The 23,001-nt window shown below is 40.4% G+C and overlaps 1 protein-coding gene across 1 annotated transcript in view; it reads left to right on the forward strand.

Moving 5' to 3' along the window:
• The window catches only part of abtb2b (ankyrin repeat and BTB (POZ) domain containing 2b), a 59,527-nt gene that overhangs the window by 34,971 nt on the left and 1,555 nt on the right, over nucleotides 1-23,001 (forward strand). The window contains exons 4-16 of the mRNA XM_079347005.1: nucleotides 15,883-16,035; nucleotides 16,560-16,725; nucleotides 16,900-16,989; nucleotides 18,139-18,240; nucleotides 18,373-18,469; nucleotides 19,283-19,418; nucleotides 19,946-20,223; nucleotides 20,307-20,485; nucleotides 20,595-20,700; nucleotides 21,529-21,631; nucleotides 21,702-21,789; nucleotides 21,955-22,023; nucleotides 22,819-22,932. Of these exons, the coding sequence (XP_079203131.1) occupies nucleotides 15,883-16,035; nucleotides 16,560-16,725; nucleotides 16,900-16,989; nucleotides 18,139-18,240; nucleotides 18,373-18,469; nucleotides 19,283-19,418; nucleotides 19,946-20,223; nucleotides 20,307-20,485; nucleotides 20,595-20,700; nucleotides 21,529-21,631; nucleotides 21,702-21,789; nucleotides 21,955-22,023; nucleotides 22,819-22,932 (1,681 nt within the window). The remainder of the gene's footprint in view (nucleotides 1-15,882; nucleotides 16,036-16,559; nucleotides 16,726-16,899; nucleotides 16,990-18,138; nucleotides 18,241-18,372; nucleotides 18,470-19,282; nucleotides 19,419-19,945; nucleotides 20,224-20,306; nucleotides 20,486-20,594; nucleotides 20,701-21,528; nucleotides 21,632-21,701; nucleotides 21,790-21,954; nucleotides 22,024-22,818; nucleotides 22,933-23,001) is intronic.

A 23,001-nucleotide genomic window follows, 5' to 3' on the forward strand; every position in this document is an offset into this window, starting at 1 on the left:
AAAATAACACACCATCTGGATCTATCCCAATCTCATCCAAGGTCTTTCCATGAAACTCAGCCAATCTTCCTTGTTCGAGAGCCATTAGAACTTTGCTGATCTTGGCAAGCTGCAGGGTCTTCTCAGGAAGTCGATAGAACTCTCGATGGATTCTTATGTCATGTCCAAGAAAGTTGGCCAGCTGGTCCATCTCGGTGTCGGTCATGTTTAGCACTGTTGAAAGGGTTGCTGCATGCTTTCGTAGTCTGGTAGATGTCAGTGACTTTGGACACTTTGCACCACATTCTGTGGCAAAGCCACGAAGGCAGTCTGAACCTCGAAAATGTGACATGGCTCCAGGTCTTGCAAAGATATAATTATTGTCTTTTAGAACTCCACAAGCCTCTCTCTGCTCAACAAGGAGATTTAATGCACTCAACATTTTTGGAGTCAGAAGAATTGGAACTGGACGACCACGTTTTCCCCTTGTGACAATCCTTGAGAAATGTCTGCAGAGTTTTTTTTCGACTTCAGAGAGTGCCCAATCCACATCCTTGTGTGGATCAGAAGTGTCTCGTGATGAAAATGTAGCTAAAGGCATGTTTGCCACCTCTCCTTCTCTGCGCCGGTTAAAGAGGATGATCTGCGCCAGACACACCTTAGCCAGCTCCATCCAGGCTTTTGTAGAGGGACTTTCAGAGAGTGAGTTGTAACTGTTATCATGCACTTGACTGAGATATGCATGCAGTTTTTGGACATCTTCGGTAAAGGGCAGGAGAGTGGGCATGTTCCACTTGGCTTCCCTGATGTTCCTCAGCGCTGTAGCCGAGACCATCTCATTCCACTTTTCCTGATGTACAGCTTGAAACTCACTTGCATTCTTCACAAGCTCTTCATCGTTTGAAATTAAACCCTTAGCTTTTAAGAGTTTGCTTACTTTAACGAGGGTATTCCCAAGTTTGTTTGCAAGTGATGGAACTTGGAACTTGTTTGTTTCACTATCATACCCACATGTAAACTTAACAGCTTTGACAGTGTCCATGTACATCTTTGGATTTATGAAATCTTGCATGTCTTTTAAGCTGGTGCATTTCCTGGCACTGTGTACCAGCCTTCCCATTTCTCGCATCTTCCCTCGCACATACTGTTGATTTTTGGCTGATGTCCCACCTTTGTTCAACAGGTGCTGCCCAATATCAATAATGACTTTGTCGTTTTTTACAATATTTGTGATTGGGTCAGGATTCATGGCACAGATTAGTCCCCACAGATTCTTACTTATGTATGAAGGCACAGGCATTGTGTATGCACACATGGACTGAACTCTGTTCTGTCCTGGTTTAGGGGTGACTGATCCAGGTTTAAGTTTACATGTGTGCATATGTCGCCAGAGGACCTTTCTCTTATAAAGTGCCTGACAGTAAGCACAGTGCATGAAATCATTTCCCTGTGCTTTGTCAGAGGGTCTTTTAAATGGAACCAGTTCTCCCTTTCCAGACTCCAAAACAGAAGCATTGTGAGTATAGTTTCCCTTGTTGCGAATATAATCCAGATGTGCTTTTCTCTGTTTGGAACCCTTTGGATAACTCAGAGCCTTAGCCACATCAGATTTGTCCTCATGTGCACGTTCGAGATGCCTAGCCATTTTAGCAAAAGGCTTACAGCAGTACCAGCAATAATGTCTCTTGTCATACACTCTTTTCCCATCTTTTTTGTTACATGTGTTGACAACTATGTTGTCATTTAGGTCTTGACTTGAGCAGGGTTCTTCTTGTACAATGTCTTCAGAGGTAAGACTATGCCTGTCACTCTCAAAAGTCATTTTGTCTGATGTGGTGGAGTCACAGACAATGGCACTCAAAGAGCCAGACATATCCCTCATTTGATCAGGACACGGCTGTTTTGCCCTTGGGTTGATATTAAGGCTCACATCACTGTCGGTGTCACTTTCACAAGTGGTATCTGGAATATATTCATCTGTACTCCCTGATGAAGAATCATAGAGCTTGCCAGGATCTTCAAGATCTGTGTCTTTCATCTAAAAAATAAAATATAAAGTAAACAGAATTATGTAAAGCTGTAAGAATGAGTTAGTTAATCAATAAAGTGAAAGAGATAAAACAACAACTATTTTGTTAATCAGTTTACGATTCAAGGCATTTTTAAGAGTTAGTTTGCATCATTACGTTGTCAACATTGTGAGAAACTGGTTTATGTTTTTAACAGCTTATGAGCTCAAATAAGTGATACACATTTTTTACAGTCCTCCAGCATTTTATAGAACACATGAATTATCAATTCCAGCAAGTTCATTTTGTCTACTCCAAATATTACTTTCAGGTTCTTATTTTCAGACAAAGTAGGTGATGTTCTTTACCTGACATGTTTCGGCTGACAGCTTCAGTCTTCCTCAGAGGTGTCAGCTGATCGCTGTGACGGGTCCTCTTGTGGCGTTTCTACATGGGCGTGGCCAACCTGACAGATCTGTCAGTTCTGTCAGGTTGACCACGTGTGAGAATCCCAGGTGTGAGACAGCATGTATGCTCCCTCATCCCGGTTCATGGTCTTGTCACCCCTCTTCCTGATCTCTATGGCCTCCTTTATATAATTATCTATACCATATTATCTATTTATTTAATAAAGGAGGCCATAGAGATCAGGAAGAGGGGTGACAAGACCATGAACCGGGATGAGGGAGCATACATGCTGTCTCACACCTGGGATTCTCTCCTAAAAGGACCAGTGGGCGGCGGGAGGCGTGGTCAACCTGACAGAACTGACAGATCTGTCAGGTTGGCCACACCCATGTAGAAACGCCACAAGAGGACCCGTCACAGCGATCCGCTGACACCTCTGAGGAAGACTGAAGCTGTCAGCCGAAACATGTCAGGTGAAGAACATCACCTACTTTGTCTGAAAATAAGAACCTGAAAGTAACATGAATTATCATTTAAGAACCTAATCTACTGAATAATTGAAATTAATGCAAGTAACTGTTGATTGTGACACAAAATGCTTGGTTGCAAAACCATAATTGATTTTATACTCATTTGCCATGGGACTGATCACTTACTATGATACTTTTGGTCCGTCTCAGTTTTGGTGCAAAAATCAGGTCTTGGGCTTGGACGTCTGTCACAATCTATGAAAAAAAGAAACACTTAACTTTTTTTTTTTTTCTTTCAACTGAACTATTTGGTGTACTTATTCAAGCGAAATCAACTTAAATATAAACGTCCTCCCTCTTTTAAATTGCTGAGGAAAACAAAACAGTATGACAAAATTAAATCTAAAGTGATGACTCTGAATATACCTGTTGAGTGCTGCTCGGACCAGGCGCCTCATTTTCCTCAGCCACCGACTGTGGGGAAGGACATAACCCATCTGCCGCCATGTCGTTAGCTGTGGTGGTGGTTGTCTGAAAACACAGAATTTATATTGCATATATTATACTGTTAGAGGTCTGCATGAGGACCAGTTTGTGGGAGGCTTTCACACATTTTCTAATCAGACACTGACTGAAGGTGTGTTGTGGGGAAGTCGTAAGTGTCCAGAACAGAGTAGCAATTACACAATAACAAAATCTCTCCGAAGGTTGAAATCTGCCCCAAATATTCCACTACCACTAAGTTTCAACATGCATTACATCAAACTCTTGCCGTCAACCAAATTAGTCTAGATTAACATCCAAATATAAACTTCTTTCCTCCTTTAAACTGCTTCAGAAAGCCATAAATACCATAACACGACAAAGAGAGACTGTAGAATTAAATCTAAAGTGATGACTCTGAATATACCTGTTGAGTGCTGCTCGGACCAGGCGCCTCATTTTCCTCAGCCACCGACTGTGGGGAAGGACATGACCCATCTGCCGCCATGTCGTTAGCTGTGGTGGTGGTTGTCTGAAAACACAGAATTTATATTGCATATATTATACTGTTAGAGGTCTGCATGAGGACCAGTTTGTGGGAGGCTTTCACACATTTTCTAATCAGACACTGACTGAAGGTGTGTTGTGGGGAAGTCGTAAGTGTCCAGAACAGAGTAGCAATTACACAATAACAAAATCTCTCCGAAGGTTGAAATCTGCCCCAAATATTCCACTACCACTAAGTTTCAACATGCATTACATCAAACTCTTGCCGTCAACCAAATTAGTCTAGATTAACATCCAAATATAAACTTCTTTCCTCCTTTAAACTGCTTCAGAAAGCCATAAATACCATAACACGACAAAGAGAGACTGTAGAATTAAATCTAAAGTGATGACTCTGAATATACCTGTTGAGTGCTGCTCGGACCAGGCGCCTCATTTTCCTCAGCCACCGACTGTGGGGAAGGACATGACCCATCTGCCGCCATGTCGTTAGCTGTGGTGGTGGTTGTCTGAAAACACAGAATTTATATTGCATATATTATACTGTTAGAGGTCTGCATGAGGACCAGTTTGTGGGAGGCTTTCACACATTTTCTAATCAGACACTGACTGAAGGTGTGTTGTGGGGAAGTCGTAAGTGTCCAGAACAGAGTAGCAATTACACAATAACAAAATCTCTCCGAAGTTTGAAATCTGCCCCAAATATTCCACTACCACTAAGTTTCAACATGCATTACATCAAACTCTTGCCGTCAACCAAATTAGTCTAGATTAACATCCAAATATAAACTTCTTTCCTCCTTTAAACTGCTTCAGAAAGCCATAAATACCATAACACGACAAAGAGAGACTGTAGAATTAAATCTAAAGTGATGACTCTGAATATACCTGTTGAGTGCTGCTCGGACCAGGCGCCTCATTTTCCTCAGCCACCGACTGTGGGGAAGGACATGACCCATCTGCCGCCATGTCGTTAGCTGTGGTGGTGGTTGTCTGAAAACACAGAATTTATATTGACAATGGTTTTGAATATCAAATTGGATAAATTAAATGGTCACTTTAATGAAAATACTGTATAACAAGCAAATTGTGTGAAAAGACAAAATCTCTAAGATCAAAAGCATGTCAGCATAATGATTGTAGAGAAAAGCATTCAATATCAATTTAAAACATTTCATTCACTCCAGCCAAGCTCTTTCACTACTCTAAAAAGAGTAAAGACGGATATCCTGTTTGTCTGGTGCCTTTTCTGTCTCGGAAGGTTATCCTTTAACTCATGGGTTGATTACAGCTTTAAGTCATGCTACATCAATTCTGATACAACTTCACTGATAAGTCCACTGCATTGATACAGTTTTTAAACTCCACCAGTGGTGTGGAGATAATTAGGTTAATCTGTTTCTACTAGAGTCAGGTACTGATTCATTCAACTACAAAATGATTTAATACATCAAACTATTATCCATTTTGTACACCTGTCCCTATACACATACCTGTGTTCTCCATGGGCAGTCATCACCTCCATAGTCATAGGTAATTTCTTGTCCTTCTTCAATGTCGTTCAGGGCAAACAAACAAAGGTGTGGGTTTCCATTCACGTCAATTTTTTTCATCTTACAGTTTGGATGCCGATGGTCATCGTTAACAAGCCGCCCAAATGATCCATCATCTCTCGAGGCATCAATACTTAATATGATGAAAACACGAGAAAAAGGGGAAATACAAATCACAATACTTCAACACAAATCAAAATCTCAATTAGTTTAGGATTATGTTGTATAGTATAGTGCAGGGGTAGACAACTCCGGTCCTCGAGAGCCACTATCCTGCATGTTTCAGATGCTTCCCTGTTCCAACACCTGATTCTAATGATCATCTCATCATCACCTCTGCAGAAGCCTGATAACGATCCTGATCATTTGAATCAGGTGTGTTGGAAGAGGGACACATTTAAACCATGCAGGATAGGGGCTCTCGAGGACCGGAGTTGCCTACCCCTGGTATAGAGTAATATAAGGAACATCATTGAGCTGCAACTTGAAGTCTTACCACCATGTTTTTCCTCTCCACTTGAATGCAAACATAAATGCAGTACATGATGGATGGTAAACCGATCTTCTTCTCTGGGATTCAGCATCATTTATCATATCTCCTCTGTATTCAACTACAAATTCTCCTTTACATATCGAACCACTTGCAAATACACCACGTCCTGTAAAAGCAAACAAAAATATTGAACAGAAAATACAAATCTATTCTACCATTATCAAGTAACAAACATTTTTTTGATAAAAAAAAAAAAAAATACATTTTTTGCAAATACATGATGAAAATTATACTAGGGCTGCAACAACGAATTGATTGAATCGATTCAAATCAATTCTAAAATTTGTTGGGAACTAATTCAGTGATTGATTCATTCGGTCTCGATTTGTCGTCTTGTGCACGTTCCTGTTGAACACGCCGCAGTTCAGTCAGTTTAGAAATTCTTACACTATATTGCACTTGTGCACCCCCCACGCAGCCGCGCTGTCGCCTGCCATTTGTCCTTACTGTGTTAATAAATAAAGAAACGAATAATCTTATTCCAAGTCATTACTCCAACCCTCCCCACCCAAAAAACCCGAAAAAAATCAACAGATTAATCGTCTATTAAAATAATAGTTAGTTGTAGCCCTAAATTACACAAAAACTGAAATGTTAGGTGATTTAAGATAAGCTGCAATCTTTTGCCAATTCAATGCACCCTAAAGCTTTGCAACAGATGCTAATGATAGTGATGGTATACGTTGACAAATCACATCAGATACCAACTTACCTTTCACTGCATTGATGAACTTCACCTCTAACTTGTATGTTTTGTCAGTCCTTGACACAACATGCTGAATGGCATCTTTCAGTGGGCTAATCCGTGGTGGCATTTCAAACTGTAGGGAAAAAAAAATTACAATCGGTTTTCATTGGATTCAGTTTCCGTTTGAGCTCTTTGAAAGTATTAGCTATACAAGGTTTTTACAAATTCTTATGTCCAGATACTTCAAAATGAAAGGAATTTCATAATGTTAAGATTTCTTACTGTCCCAGGCTGATACCTCTGAAATTCCTTCAATTAATAGATGCCATTCAAATGTAAAACAAAAATGGGGAATCTGATATTTTGTGGTTTTAAAAACTTGTGACTGTAGTCCAAAACCTAAGTGGAATTATTTTAATTTACCTTACAGAATGGAAATACACACCCTAAGGAGCAGACACTTGTTTTTATTCCTGCTCACTATTTCCATTCCTGTCTGTATCATCCACCTCCTGCCTTATCATGCCCAGTGTTAAATGATTCATGGTTAATATCATTCTAGATTTAGTTGTAACTATGCTTCTCAGGTTTCTCAAGTATCTGGCACAATGCTAGTCTTGGTAGTAGCAACTCACTTTTTGCCATTTAGTTTAAAACTGCTTTTTACCTGTTCACTGAGTTGCTTGGAGTGTTCTTTAGGCTTCATAGTGTAGTTCAATCAAGGAGTACTGATTCACCAGTGACTGGACCTTCCAGATTCAGGTGTCTTTATATTACAATCTATCAGACTGCACCCAGACTCAGGTTCACTAATTGTGCGACTTCTAATACCTATTGGATGCACCTGTGTTGAATTAAGTGAGTCACTTCAAAGGAGTTCAATATTTACTGCATAATACTGCAATTGCTGAATTAATTACTTTTTAAATAATATCTCGCTTCACTTTGACACCATTCTATTTTTTAATAAGCTGTTGTCCAAAAAAAGCCTATTTAAATTTAAAAGGCACTGTAACTGCTAATATGGACCATAGTCTAACTTACTTTCTGAGCATCTTTGCTTAACAAAGTCAAGCGTATAAATACGTCATTGAAAACTTGCATGCTGCTAAATAAAAACGTGCTTAATTCGCTAGCTTACTAGCTTGTTTAGCGAATTAGCTCGTTAGCTCGACTACTTTCAGCAACAGTAGCTTCTAACCTCGCATCCCTTTGACCTTAAACTTGAACTACATTTCTTCAAACCGAATAAAAATGTTATGTCACATTTTATGTATTTAACAGAAAGATTCAACACTTACTAATCACTTTTGAGCAGCTCCTTGCCAGTCGCGCTCCGTTCTCATCATCTCACCTGTACCGTGACGACGGCTGAGCTCTCGAAGCTATCGTCGGCACATGATACTCAACTTCCTGCGCACTTTCAAAATAAAAGTCTCACAAAGGAAGTCAGAAATTATCGTTCCGTATTTTTGTATAAATTCTGGCTAGCCACTACTTTAACCCTTAGATGCTCCAGTGCTTTGACCCTATACTCTTTCATAAGTGGGTCTGAAATGACCCTTATAAGAATAAGTGAGTTTTTATGCCATTTTTGTCATTTTGATTAAGAATAACCATCTGTATTATGGTTTGGATCATATTTTGGTCCACACATGAATGCTGTCATATTTGAAATATGTTTATTTTTCACATTATAATAGATTTTGAATATTTTGTGTGAGCTTCCTTCCTCCTTTAAATTGCTCCAGAAAAACCTAAATAAAATAACATGACAAACTGAGACTGTAGAATTAAATCTGAAGTCACAAATATGAATGTACCTGTTGAAGAGTGCTGCTGGGACCAGAAGCATCATCTTCCTCAGTGTCTGACTGTGGGGAAGGATGTGATTCATCTGCTGCCATGGTGTTAGTTGTCTTGATGGTTGTCTGAAAACAGAATTTATATTGACAACAATGTTTTAGAATATCAAATTGACGGAAATAAATGGACAATTTGATGAAAATACTGTATAACATGCAAATTATGCGAAAAGACAAAATCTGTAAGATGAGAGGCATGCCAACATACACCAGACTGTAGAGAAAAGTAGCTATTCAAATCAATTTTAAAACATTTCTCCCACTCCAGCCAAACTCCGTCTGAATTCACAAATCTTGATCAAAACAGGAGTTGTGGGGACCTCTCACACACCATGTTGCAGTTCTCTGGTTCGACAAGTTTGGGGGAGGGTTTTCACACACTTTCCAATAAGACACTGACTGAAGGTGTGTTGTGGGGACCCCGTCAGTGTCCAAAATAGAGCAGTAATTAACCAATAACTGCATTTCTGTGAAGGTTGAAATCTGCCCTAAATATCCCACTACCACTAACCTTCCACATACATTAAATTAAACTCTTGGTTGAACTAACTAACACTAGTCCTGCCCAGAAAAGTTCTGTCTGAGTTCACACATCTTAGATCAAACAGGTGTTGTGGGGACGTAGCACACACACAATGTTAGAGATCCTTATGGGGACCCCATAACCCCATAAAACTGGTCCCCATAAGGATCTCTAACATTGTGTGTGTGCTACCTTCTATATGCATTACATTAAACTCTTGTAGTTAACTAATTTACTTTAGATTAACATCCAGATGAGCTTCCTTCCTTCTTTAAATTGCTTCAGAAAAGCATAAATACAATAACATGACAAACTGAGACTGTAGAATTAAATCTGAAGTCACGGATATGAATGTACCTGTTGAAGAGTGCTGCTGGGACCAGAAGCATCATCTTCCTCAGTGTCTGACTGTGGGGAAGGATGTGATTCATCTGCTGCCATGGTGTTAGTTGTATTGGTGGTTGTCTGAAAACAGAATTTATATTGACAGCAATGTTTTAGAATATCAAATTGACGGAAATAAATGGACAATTTGATGAAAATACTGTATAACATGCAAATTATGCGAAAAGACAAAATCTGTAAGATGAGAGGCATGCCAACATACACCAGACTGTAGAGAAAAGTAGCTATTCAAATCAATTTTAAAACATTTCTTCCACTCCAGCCAAGCTCCGTCTGAATTCACAAATCTTGATCAAAACAGGAGTTGTGGGGACCTCTCACACACCATGTTGCAGTTCTCTGGTTCGACAAGTTTGGGGGAGGGTTTTCACACACTTTCCAATCAGACACTGAATGAAGGTGTGTTGTGGGGACCCCGTCAGTGTCCAAAATAGAGCAGTAATTAACCAATAACTAAATTTCTGTGAGGGTTGAAATCTGCCCTAAATATCCCACTACAACTAACCTCCCACATGCATTACATTAAACTCTTGGTTGAACTAATTAACATTAGTCCTGCCCAGAAAAGTTCTATCTGAGTTCACACATCTTAGATCAAACAGGCGTTGTGGGGACGTAGCACACACACAATGTTAGAGATCCTTATGGGGACCAGTTTTGTCAACGTTTTCACACGGTTTAAATTCAGACACTGAATGAAGGTGTGTTGTGGGGACGCCGTCAGTGTCCAAAATAGAGCAGTAATTAACCAATAACTAAATCTCTGTGAGGGTTGAAATCTGCCCTAAATATCACACTACAACTAACCTTCTATATGCATTACATTAAACTCTTGTAGTTAACTAATTTACTTTAGATTAACATCCAGATGAGCTTCCTTGCGCCTTTAAATTGCTTCAGAAAAACATAAATACAATAACATGACAAACTGAGACTGTAGAATTAAATCTGAAGTCACGAATATGAATGTACCTGTTGAAGAGGGCTGCTGGGACCAGAAGCATCATCTTCCTCAGTGTCTGACTGTGAGGAAGGATGTGATTCATCTGCTGCCATGGTATTAGTTGTCTTGATGGTTGTCTGAAAACAGAATTTATATTGACAACAATGTTTTAGAATATCAAATTGACGGAAATAAATGGACAATTTGATGAAAATACTGTATAACATGCAAATTGTGTGAAAAGACAAAATCTGTAAGATGAGAGGCATGCCAACATACACCAGACTGTAGAGAAAAGTAGCTATTCAAATCAATTTTAAAACATTTCTTCCACTCCAGCCAAGCTCCGTCTGAATTCACAAATCTTGATCAAAACAGGAGTTGTGGGGACCTCTCACACACCATGTTGCAGTTCTCTGGTTCGACAAGTTTGGGGGAGGGTTTTCACACACTTTCCAATCAGACACTGAATGAAGGTGTGTTGTGGGGACCCCGTCAGTGTCCAAAATAGAGCAGTAATTAACCAATAACTAAATTTCTGTGAGGGTGGAATTCTGCCCTAAATATCCCACTACCACTAACCTTCCACATGCATTACATTAAACTCTTGGTTGAACTAACTAACATTAGTCCTGCCCAGAAAAGTTCTGTCTGAGTTCACACATCTTAGATCAAACAGGCGTTGTGGGGACGTAGCACACACACAATGTTAGAGATCCTTATGGGGACCAGTTTTGTCAACGTTTTCACACAGTTTAAATTCAGGCACTGACTGAAGGTGTGTTGTGGGGACGCCGTCAGTGTCCAAAATAGAGCAGTAATTAACCAATAACTAAATCTCTGTGAGGGTTGAAATCTGCCCTAAATATCACACTACAACTAACCTTCTATATGCTTTACATTAAACTCTTGTAGTTAACTAATTTACTTTAGATTAACATCCAGATGAGCTTCCTTCCTCCTTTAAATTGCTTCAGAAAAACATAAATACAATAACATGACAAACTGAGACTGTAGAATTAAATCTGAAGTCACAAATATGAATGTACCTGTTGAAGAGGGCTGCTGGAACCAGAAGCATAGTCTTCCTCAGTGTCTGACTGTGAGGAAGGATGTGATTCATCTGCTGCCATGGTGTTAGTTGTCTTGATGGTTGTCTGAAAACAGAATTTATATTGACAACAATGTTTTAGAATATCAAATTGACGGAAATAAATGGACAATTTGATGAAAATACTGTATAACATGCAAATTGTGTGAAAAGACAAAATCTGTAAGATGAGAGGCATGCCAACATACACCAGACTGTAGAGAAAAGTAGCTATTCAAATCAATTTTAAAACATTTCTTTCACTCCAGCCAAGCTCCGTCTGAATTCACAAATCTTGATCAAAACAGGAGTTGTGGGGACCTCTCACACACCATGTTGCAGTTCTCTGGTTCGACAAGTTTGGGGGAGGGTTTTCACACACTTTCCAATCAGACACTGAATGAAGGTGTGTTGTGGGGACCCCGTCAGTGTCCAAAATAGAGCAGTAATTAACCAATAACTAAATTTCTGTGAGGGTTGAATTCTGCCCTAAATATCCCACTACCACTAACTTTCTATATGCATTACATTAAACTCTTAGATTTAGATTAACATCCAAATAAATTTAAATTGCTCCAGAAAAACATCAATACAATAACGTGACAAATTGAGACTGTAGAATTAAATCTGAAGTCACATATATGAATGTACCTGTTGAAGAGTGCTGCTGGAACCAGAAGCATCATCTTCCTTAGTGTCTGACCATGGGGAAGGATTCATCTGCTGCCATGGTGTTGGTTGTACTGGTGGTTGACTGAAAACAGATTTTAAATCGATATTTTAGAATATCAAATTGAAGAAAATGAATGGTGTTTTGTTGATGTTAGTAATTATGAACTGATAAATCACATCAGACACCAACTTACCTTTAGCTGCACTGATGTACTTCACTTCTAATTGACATGTTTTGTCATGCTGAATGGCATAGTTAAGGGGGGTAATCCATGGCTGCATTTAAATTAGTTTGCATTGGATTCAGTGTCAGTTTGATGTATTTGAAAGTATTAGCTATATTATATTTTTACAAACTCTTATGTCCAGGCACTTCAAAATGAAAGGAATGTCAAATTTCAAGTTGCTTTATTGTCTCAGGCTTCTATCTCAACCTGCGTTGAATTAGGTGAGTCACTTCAAAAGAGGTGAATACTTACTGCTTAATACAGCAATCACTGGTTTTAGATTATATACTTTCAATTAATAATTTGCCTTGTAAAAATCCAGCTTCACTTTGACACAAGTCTTTTTTGTGGATTGTTGTCAAAAAGCTTACTAGCTGGTTTAGCTAATTAACTAGGTAGCTCTACATTATACATTCACCTAATGCACTTTTAAACTTTCATTCCTTTAACTACTTCAATATGATAGCTGTCAAAACTAAAAGAAAGTTTAATGATCGAAATTTCTCTAGGAGGCAAATGTCAAAATGTATGGTTTTGAATGTACACTATATATTCATCTAATTCTGGCATCAATATCAAAACATCAAAAATAAAAACTACACCCTTAAAATGTTAAACTATTAGCAGAATCAATTTCACCACACATCTTCCAAGAGCATTCATTTAGGCTAAATATTTAGCTGTGTCATCTTAGTTTGCATTAACTTCTTCACACTAAATTGCATGACAGTGTAATTAATACTAGCCAATTGGAAAGATGTAATAAAACATAAGACCCACACTCAGTAGCCTTGATAGTTAGTTAGCTGTACAGGCTAGGTTATTAGCAGGGCAGCTAACAAAGCAATTCTACTAACCAACCAAAGCTAACAAACTTAATTGGAGGGTAGAACACTAGTTATATTGGTTTGTCATACAAATGTGCTTACCTTGTATTTCACTCTGCAAGTTTGAAGCCTCTTAACAGATGCAAATAATCTTCTTCCTTCTCACTTGTGTCGGCATTTAACACTGAAAATGTTTTTGCTGGGAAAATCATTCTTCATGAGGACCAGGAAGTGGTCACTAACCAACCAGGAAGTGGGCGGTAACCAACCATATTTGGAGTGAGTGTGTGTGCAGACTAGAGGGTGCACCAGCAACCAAAAATACACTAGGGGCGCTGTGAGCTTCACACACACACACATTTACACTGAAAAACCTGTGATATGGGCCAGCTCTAAAAAACCCATAGGCACCTTTATTTTAGCTCTGATAGTCATTTTAAACGGTTTCCCTTATGGGGACCTGGTTTTTGGTCCCCATACTGCAAGAGGTCCCCATGACGTGACTGTGTAAACACGTTTCTGTCCCCACAACGCCGTGAATACGAGTACACACACACACACACACACACACACACACACACACACACACACACACACACACACACACACACCAATAGACTCGTACACATCCAAACATGAGTTAAGTGAAGCCCCTTAAGGCAAAAAACATTGATTACCAGGCCCCTCCTCAACTCAACCTGCCTTTCTTATCACTCTACACTCTCTACCCCGTCTTCATTCAGACATACCCCACCTGCCTCCCCGCCATTCTCATAACACTTAGACCTCCTTCTATGCATCTATCAGACACTCTCAACCCCTCCTGCTTCTCTTCTCTTCCCATCAGCCCCTTGTCTGCTTGTTAACCGTCACGCCTGGGTGACAGCAGGGTCCTCCCCCTGACTGATCACAGCACCGGGGCAGTATGTGACAGAAACAGCAGAGGAGAGAGTAAGACAGACAGACAGACAGACAGACAGACAGACAGACAGACAGACAGACAGACAGACAGACAGACAGACAGACAGACAGACAGAAAACAGCAGGGTATATGAACGTTTATAAAGCTCTGATGTAATTCAAGCTATTTTAAGGCCTTTTCATATCCTAATAGAGTCAATGCAAATGTCCAATATCATTTAAACTGAACGGTCTCTCTAAGAAAATGTAGGAAGGCTTCATTTGTCTTTTTATCAAATCCACTTATCTGAATGGAAAGGTTTCATCTGCCTGAATGTTCAGAGCACAGAAAGCTAAAAAAAAAAAAAAAAAGGTTCAGTATGTGTCAATGCAGGTAAATCTTACATTCAGTGAGGGGAGTAAGTGAATCAAGAAGATAAAATGGAGACGATGCACTTTACAATTTCCATCCTGTTAATCACAAAGCATCGTTGAATAAGATGAAGTGCTGTCATAAAGGAGGAGCTGTTCTATAGGAAACCACAGGTAGCTTCTAGTGAGGAAAATAAATGGCACTGCGGGGCTCCCACTGCTCATTAACAGTAACTCCAATCCTCGTAGCATGCACGCGACACAGCTCTATGATTGTGCTCTGCTCCATCTGTATTCATCGTATGCATTATAGTGTCTGCTTCTTTTCGAAACAAAGGTACGACCTCTGATAAGAATAACATCACAGCAGGAGGAAGGCAGCTTAGTGACTCCTGATAACGCAGAGACACAGAGTGTTCAAACAATCATTAACATATTCTGACTGAGGCTCCTTAGGAATAAAAGCAGACAAGAACAATGCTCACAGTACATGTGTCATTGTTCACAGGAACACTCAATGCACATATGTGGAGATAGAAAGGCACAAACAAGAAGGGATTAGTGCAAGATAACCAGCCAGATGTTTCAGTCCTATAATCAACAGTGGTTAATAAAGGATCTCAGAAGAATAGTTACACAAGGAGGACAAGAAGAGAGCCATAAAATCACTCAGATGATGATAGAATGACACGGATAAAAGAGAGCAGATGTTCGTCTCTCTTTGATTCCTCTACTTTTCCTCATGACATTCTTTGGTTTACTTTCTCTGACTTTTCTGTTTCTTGAGGTTTTTTTTTTTTGCCATAGTTCTGCACCTTCTTTCAGCTGCCTGAGGTTATTCATTCTGCTTTAGCTTGTTTAAAAATAGACTGATTATTCAGAAGCCACTGCGGGATGTTGTTTATCAAACAGCAGCACAGATGAAGTCACAGTTCTGCCGTCGTCTCTTGCACACACCTGGCAGATGACATAGGAACTCTGATTACTCATATATAGCTTCACGTCTGTTTTCTAATCGTGTGTTCGTGCAGGTGTGCAGACTAAAAGAGAATGCAGACAGTGTATTGGTATTAAAAGCCAGCCAATGTATTTGTTAGAAGAATTCAGGTGCTCTGGACAGGCAGTGGGAGGGTTTGATTGTGACTCACTGTGCGCTGGTCAGGCTGAGGGGAAGTACAGCCAGACATATGTAAGTCATCTGCTTTAAGACACTTTATGAGTTCCCAATCAGCACGTCTGAATCATGAGTGATCTCAGCGCTGAGTGGGAGATTTCTTCAGTGTCAAGAGTCACATTGTTCAGCTCACTTCCTGTGTGTGACACCAAATCATTTTGTGTTTTACAGATATTCCCGTCGCATATGTAGATTGATATAAGTCATTTATTAATGTTTTACTTTAATCTACAGGCCCTTTCTGTTGCTGCCACCTCTGATGGAGTGGATGAGAGTGGCAATAGTTCACGCTGAGCATCGTAAGAGCCTATTGGTGGACAGTGATGATGTCAGACAGACTGCCAGGCTGCTTCTTTCAGGACTGGACTGCGAACCAAGACAGCTGAAGTAAATAGGACCCCACACACACACACACACACACACACACACACACATACACACAGGCTGCACTGCATCTAAATATATATGCTCTGGTCACATTACACAATAACAAAAACCATTCTATGAGTAATGTCATCTTTGTGGTAATGATGTCTTCTTTTCAGTTCAAAGAAACTTAATTGACTGTGTTGTGCTTTTAGTCTTGTTTCCTTTAACCCGAGCACTATAGGCCCCGCATTTAATTGGTTCTTTATAAATAATTACACATTGTCTACAGGAGATTAATGTCTGTTTGCTCACTGTAATGCGGCTCATTAACCTCTTTTGCAATTAAAGGGAACCATTAAATGCAAATGTACAGTGTAAGAACACGAGGCTCAGATAAACATTTGTAGCCCTGTGTTTTCTGTTTTTATCTGTCTGCACGTAAAAAAAAAGGGGGTGCGTCCTTTCAGAATCAGCTACTTTCCCTGAAGGTGAACTGGTCATGTATTAATCATTGTCCTCCTTCATGTCTCTGTCTCCATCAGGCCTGAGTGCTGCTTCAGCTCCTTCAAGCGTCTGGACTCCAAAGCTGCCACAGACAAGTTTCACCTCGACTTAGGTTTCCGTATGCTGAACTGTGGACGCACAGATCTAATTGGCCAAGCCATCGATCTGCTGGGGCCAGACGGAGTCAACAGCATGGATGACCAGGTACTGAACATCTGTCTTTTTTTTTACATACTGTTTATACATGTGCTTTTCTTTATGCATGAAGCATGCTGAGAGGAATACAGCTGCATAACACACCTTGGATAAAAAGGTGCTGACAACTATTTTTAATGATCATTTATGTATTTGTTTCACCTCTTTCTGTTCCTCTCTCAGGGCATGACTCCTATGATGTATGCCTGTGCAGCTGGAGATGAGGCCTTAGTGCAAATGTTGATCGATGCTGGGGCAAACCTTGATGTTGCGGTAAATATGCTTTAACATTTTTAACATATGGACACATTTATTCAAATTCTTCAGGTTATATTAACCTATATATTTACTCTGGGGATGAATCAGCTCAGTCACAGACGCTGTACTCTAGTGCAGGGTTTCTTAACCTTTTTGACCTTGGGGCCCAACATTTTCAGGGCAAGGTAGTCTGGGGCCCAATCGAGTGAATGGTTCTGATTTAACTTTTGCGGTCATTTTTATTTAATAGCTATTTGTGTCACTATGTTGTAATAATGAATCCTGTTCTTCATTTGTATGTTTTTTAATCAATATATAACCTATACATAGGCTAATTATGCATAAAACCTTGCACAAGTTAAGATCATTTAATTAATTTTGCTCATATAAAATCATGTTTAAGTGCATGTTTGTCAAATACACAATATAAACTTAGCAACAAAAGCAATAAAATTAGGTGCTCAATGAAGTTAGGTAGATTTGTTGAAATTAAAATGAGCATTCTGTTTTGTGTAGCACTGCCCCCGTTGCTGTCATTATTTTTTCGTTTTAAGAACCTCTCCATTACGTTTCCATTCAGATTCAGGCCCCGTTTACACGGAGACGCTGTGACAGCAAGACGAAACATTTGGACATGCGCAGTAGTCGACAACAAACAACAATGGCGGCGGCTATGTGCTTCAGCAGCTATTCGCGTTGTATCGTCTTTTAAAACAGAACCTTGATATGATACATCGTGTATGTCGCCGCCAAAAGAGCAACGAATACTTGCGGCAAATAGTTCAACCTTTACCCAAGCACCATATGCAGCATTTAGATAAGACCTGGGAGAACTAGCCGCTAAACAGGATGTTGTGGAGGAAGTGGTTATACTGCTGAGTGTCGCGCGTGTCGCGTTGTAAAGTTCCACTACTTCTAACTGATGATACTGCCTCTGGTGGTCGGAGAGTATACTGCAGGCCAACGATCACGGCCCTTACGGCCCACAGATGCAAACATATTATCCCCTTGCGGCCCTGCAGGTGGCGCTCGCAGCCCTTCGAAGGGCCGCGGCCCTATGGTTAAGAAACCCTGCTCTAGTGGTTATTATTGTTTAGATTTTACTCGATAGAAGAATGATATCAATCTCTGTGTTTGTAACACTCATTTTTCCTGCGCTGCCAGGTTCCTCCATGCTCCCCGAAGCACCCATCTGTAAACCCTGACAGTCGTCACTGGGCTGCCCTCACTTACGCTGTGCTGCACGGACACATCTCTGTGGTGCAGGTTAGAAACTCACACACACACACACACACGTAGAAAACACAATGAATCTCCTGAGCTAAATATGTGTGGTCAAAGGTCAGGCCATAAATGAGTTACACCACTCACTCTAACAGATGTGATGTGTTTCCACAGCTTCTGTTGGATGCAGGAGCCAACGTGGAGGGAGCTGCAGTCCGAAACGGACAAGAGAGTACAGCAGACACCCCGCTGCAGCTGGCTTCAGCAGCAGGTGGGCAAACACGCGCACACACACACTGCACTATTGCACACAATAATACAAGGCACAGCTGATGTTAGAGGGTTGTCCTGTGTATGGTAGGTCCATGGTGGATCAGATTTATGATGCCTGATTTACTGCTTACAGCTAAATTATACAACCAGAGAATGTTTAATGGGTCAAACAAAGCAGAAGATTAATGTCTTAAGGGCTGCTGATATAACCTAATGCAAATTAACTCTTACTAAGTGGCAAAATTATTATTCACCATCAGAGTGGTGAACTGCGTTTTCCAGAGTAGCACAGGACTGAGTGCTGAAAGACTCATGCTGCAGGAATGAGGAAATGAGAGGGTAAATGAAGACACGGTGAAAGCAGCCGAGTGCTGCCTGTGGTTGTTTAGAAGCCTCGAGACAGCATTCCTCCGTGGGCTCATGTAAAGCCACACATAGCTGTAGTAAAAGAGACACATGCTCAACATAACTGCAATGACAGTTAGTAAATAGTGCCTGATATGAAGGAGTTTGCTTGTTCTAAAACTCAAAGTTAAGACATGCAAATAAATGTGCCCTTGTAGGAAAAGTTAGCCCTCCTTGCAATAAAGCATGAAAGAAGACTTTTAGAGTTAGCATAGCATCAATAAGCATTAAAGGACCCATAAGATGAAATCATATTAGATACAAATACAGATTTGATTGTATAATGCACCCATATGGAAAAGCATGAGGAGGATACATTTCGAGAAGTACTGCTGTGTAAACAATGAAGATAGTTATAGTAGATACTTGTGAAATATTCAAATGAATGTGCACATGTTCAACCCAGGCAACTATGAGATGGTGAGTTTGCTCCTGGCCCGCGGCGCAGACCCCTTATCAAAGACCCACGAAGGAAATGCTCTGACGTCGTCCCTCTATGAAGACATGAACTGCTTCAGTCACGCAGCCGCACACGGACACAGGTATGGGCCCCTTAACTTGACTTAAAGACAGCGAGTCATCAACAGATGCTGCTGACAAACTGGTTGCTTTTGGCCTTTGAACTTCAGCGAAGAAAGTAACGCAGAAAAAAACTAGCCCTAATTATGTCAGCAATCTGTCGTAAGTGACCTGAGGCTGCCTTTAAGCTTTTAGGAGAGAGTCCTCCCTTTTTTCATGCGGTAAATTTGAAGACTCTTTATACTCGAGAGTATAAAAGGGTCGCCTTCTATTCAGAGTCCATCTGTCTTTAAACGCCAACTGGCAGTGTAAACCTCTGCACCTGTTCTCTGTGTGTTTGTGTGTTAACACAACGTAGACTCAACACTTCACATTCCAATGTGAAGGTGACAGATTATGGAAGCAGAAAGGAGGCTACCAGGTCACAGAAATGGATGTATGTGTTGCAGTAAGGACATGTATTAATGTCTTTTTTTTTGGTGACTTTCTTCACTTCCTTCCTTGCCTTCTTTCTTCCCTCCCTCCCTCTTCCTCCCATTTGTCTTGTCAGGAACGTGCTGAGAAAGCTACTGACTCAGCCGCAGCAAGTCAAGGAGGATGTCCTGTCTCTGGAGGAGATCTTAGCTGAGGGGGTTGAGGGTGAGGAGGACGGGATTTGCCCTTTCTTCCCTCTCTCCCCTCTCCCTACCCCTTCCTCCGGCTCCGGGGCCCAGCCTGAGGTGGGCATAGCACGGCTCTGCAAGGCCAGGATGAAGGCCCTGCAAGAGGCCAGCTACTACAGTGCTGAGCACGGTTATCTGGACGTCACCATGGAGCTGAGAGCTTTGGGTACCTATCAGATGGCAAATAAATGATGACTACTTTTTGTGTGCTTACATTGAAAACTGTACTGATTATGAATGTGTTTCTAGGTGTCCCATGGAAACTACATGTGTGGCTGGAGTCTCTGCGTTGTGCCCAGCTGCAGTCCCGGACCGGGGTCACTCTCTCGCTCCTCAGAGAGTTCACCACCATCAGAGAAGAGGACTACTGTGAGGAGCTGGTCACTGTAGGCCTGCCCCTGATGTTCAACATCTTACGTACCACTAAGGTATCACTAAACACCAAGTGTGCTTGTCCTCCTCCTCATGTTATCAGTAAAGCATGAGTGTCAATGTGTGATATGACACCCTCCTTCCTGTTCTGTCCCTTTTCTCCAGAATGATGCCATCATTCAGCAGTTGGCGACTATTTTTAGTCACTGTTTTGGCCCAGCACCTCTCCCAGCCGTCCCTGATAAGAAGGCAACTCTTTCAGCACAGTTGGGTAAGCAGACTATGACTCTTCGATGTAAATAGCCCAGTGTATATAGTGGATGACTCTTGATATGAACCAGTTTCTGTTTATTTTATGTACTGTGATGATATTTTTCTGATTCATTACTTAGTTTTTTGGCCTCTTAAATAATACAAAGAGAAAACCATTCGTATCCAAATGCCATTAAGCTTAGACGGGATCTTTAACAACTGCTTGTCTACAGGCTGAGATATGTCAGAATATAAAAGATAAAAAAGGACTTAGTTGGCATGTGTGCCAGAATATTTACTTATTTGACTGTTAAAATCGTTTCATAATGTGGCACCACATAGCCTAGTGGTTACAGCACGCCGCACGCCTCATGTTGGGAGACTTCTGTCCCTCTTTTCTTGAATTTCCCTCGGGATCAATAAAGTATCTATCCATCCATCTATCTCGAAGCAGGCTGCCCAGGTTTAAAGCGACCTGTGGTTCCTTCCTGCATGCCATTCTCCTTTCATCCCAACTCTTCTGACTCTATTCACTGCACTGCCAATTAAAAACATTAAAGCCTAAAAATATGCTATAAAAAGACTTTAAATCCATTTCTTCCAATCAACAACTCAATTAATCAGCTGTACAGCTCAGCGCTAAATTTTTATTTAAAACACTTTGTGCTTTTTTTGGCTTCAGATAGAAATGATATTAAAACTTGTATAAGAACCAATCACACTTTGAAGCTCACTGATTCTGAACTTCCCTGACATGTGCTGGCATAATGACTGATGGGTGTTCAGTACAAAAAGGCATCTTGTGAATGAAGTAGTAATGAGGTGCTGCTACTGTTTTTTCCTACAGACCCTCACTTCCTGAATAACCAGGAGATGTCAGATGTAACATTTGTGGTGGAGGGGAAACCTTTCTACGGCCACAGAGTCCTGCTGATCACAGCTTCAGACAGGTGCGTGCAGAGAGGTTCACACTGGATAAGACTGTTTTATCTCTTTTACTGACTGAAGGTTTGCTTTTAGATTCAAGTCTCTGCTGGCCTCCTCTGGTCCAGATGGAAGCCCCAACAAAGAGATTGAGATCAGCGACATTAAGTACAGAATTTTCCAGGTAACAGATACAAACATTATCACCTTATGAAAATATCTTCCGAAGTGTTGCATTATTGAATTAATGCTGGAAACACAATGCCTGGACATAGTGCATGTGATACATGATTTACTATAAACTACAGTGCTAACTTGTTCTAAAATGAGACATGTGACCTTTCTGCAGATAATGATGTCATACCTGTACTGTGGAGGAACAGAGTCCCTGAAATATAATGTGCCTGACCTGCTGGAGGTAAGTCTCACTAAATATGTGCACACGCTTTCCCTCGGTAGTTGTGAATTACATTAAATTCAATTCAAAAAACGTTATTTGTCCCCGAGGAGCAATTAAAGGCACACAGAGCAGTAAATGAATGACATGCAGCAATACTTCAAATTTAACCAAAGATAAAGTTATACACAACTTTTTCTTCTTCTTTGAAATCCTAATAAAATAATAATAACATCTCGTCAGTATGAACTCAGTTTGCAATGCAGAGAAATGTCTAACAAAGTCTAACAAATTAGCATGATACACAACACAAACAACTTTCATTTCCTGTCCTCCCCAAACGAAGCTCAACAACGTTCTCTCTGCACTTTCAAACAGAGTGAAAGGCTTTGTACCTTTAAGCCCTGTGAATGTGGTGATTGTTAATGCGTCTTCAGGGATTCATTCAAAGTTGGTTTATGATCAAGTCAACTTCTTTTCGAGAAGAAAATAAAAAAGTTGAATACTCCAAAAGTGGGGATACATTAAAATGGTCTGTGTAGTCATAAAACTACTCTAAGTGCGCACACACTTTATTTTTAATGGAAGATAAAAGTGTATTCAGGAGAAGAATGCGCTGGTGTTTGACAGAATGAATCACTGCACCCTTTAACTTTATATTCTTGATATATGGATTAAAAATGTTTTTTCCAGCTAATACTAATAATTGTGGTATGTACTGTAACAGAATTGCCCCTCGCTGCTGCTCTCATCACGTTACAAAGAGAAAGTTAAGAGCGTCTTTCTCCAGTGCTAACATGTACTTTTTGTCATCAGTTGTTATCAGCTGCGAGTCTGTTCCAGCTCGGAGTGCTACAAAGACACTGTGAACTTGTGTGCTCTCAGCACATCAAGCTGGATAATGCAGTCAGCATCTACAAGACTGCCAAGGTAACACACACACACACACACACACACACACACACACACACACACACACACACACACACACACACACAC

This window comes from Symphodus melops, assembly GCF_947650265.1.
Source record: "Symphodus melops genome assembly, chromosome: 6".
Lineage (NCBI taxonomy): Eukaryota > Metazoa > Chordata > Actinopteri > Labriformes > Labridae > Symphodus > Symphodus melops.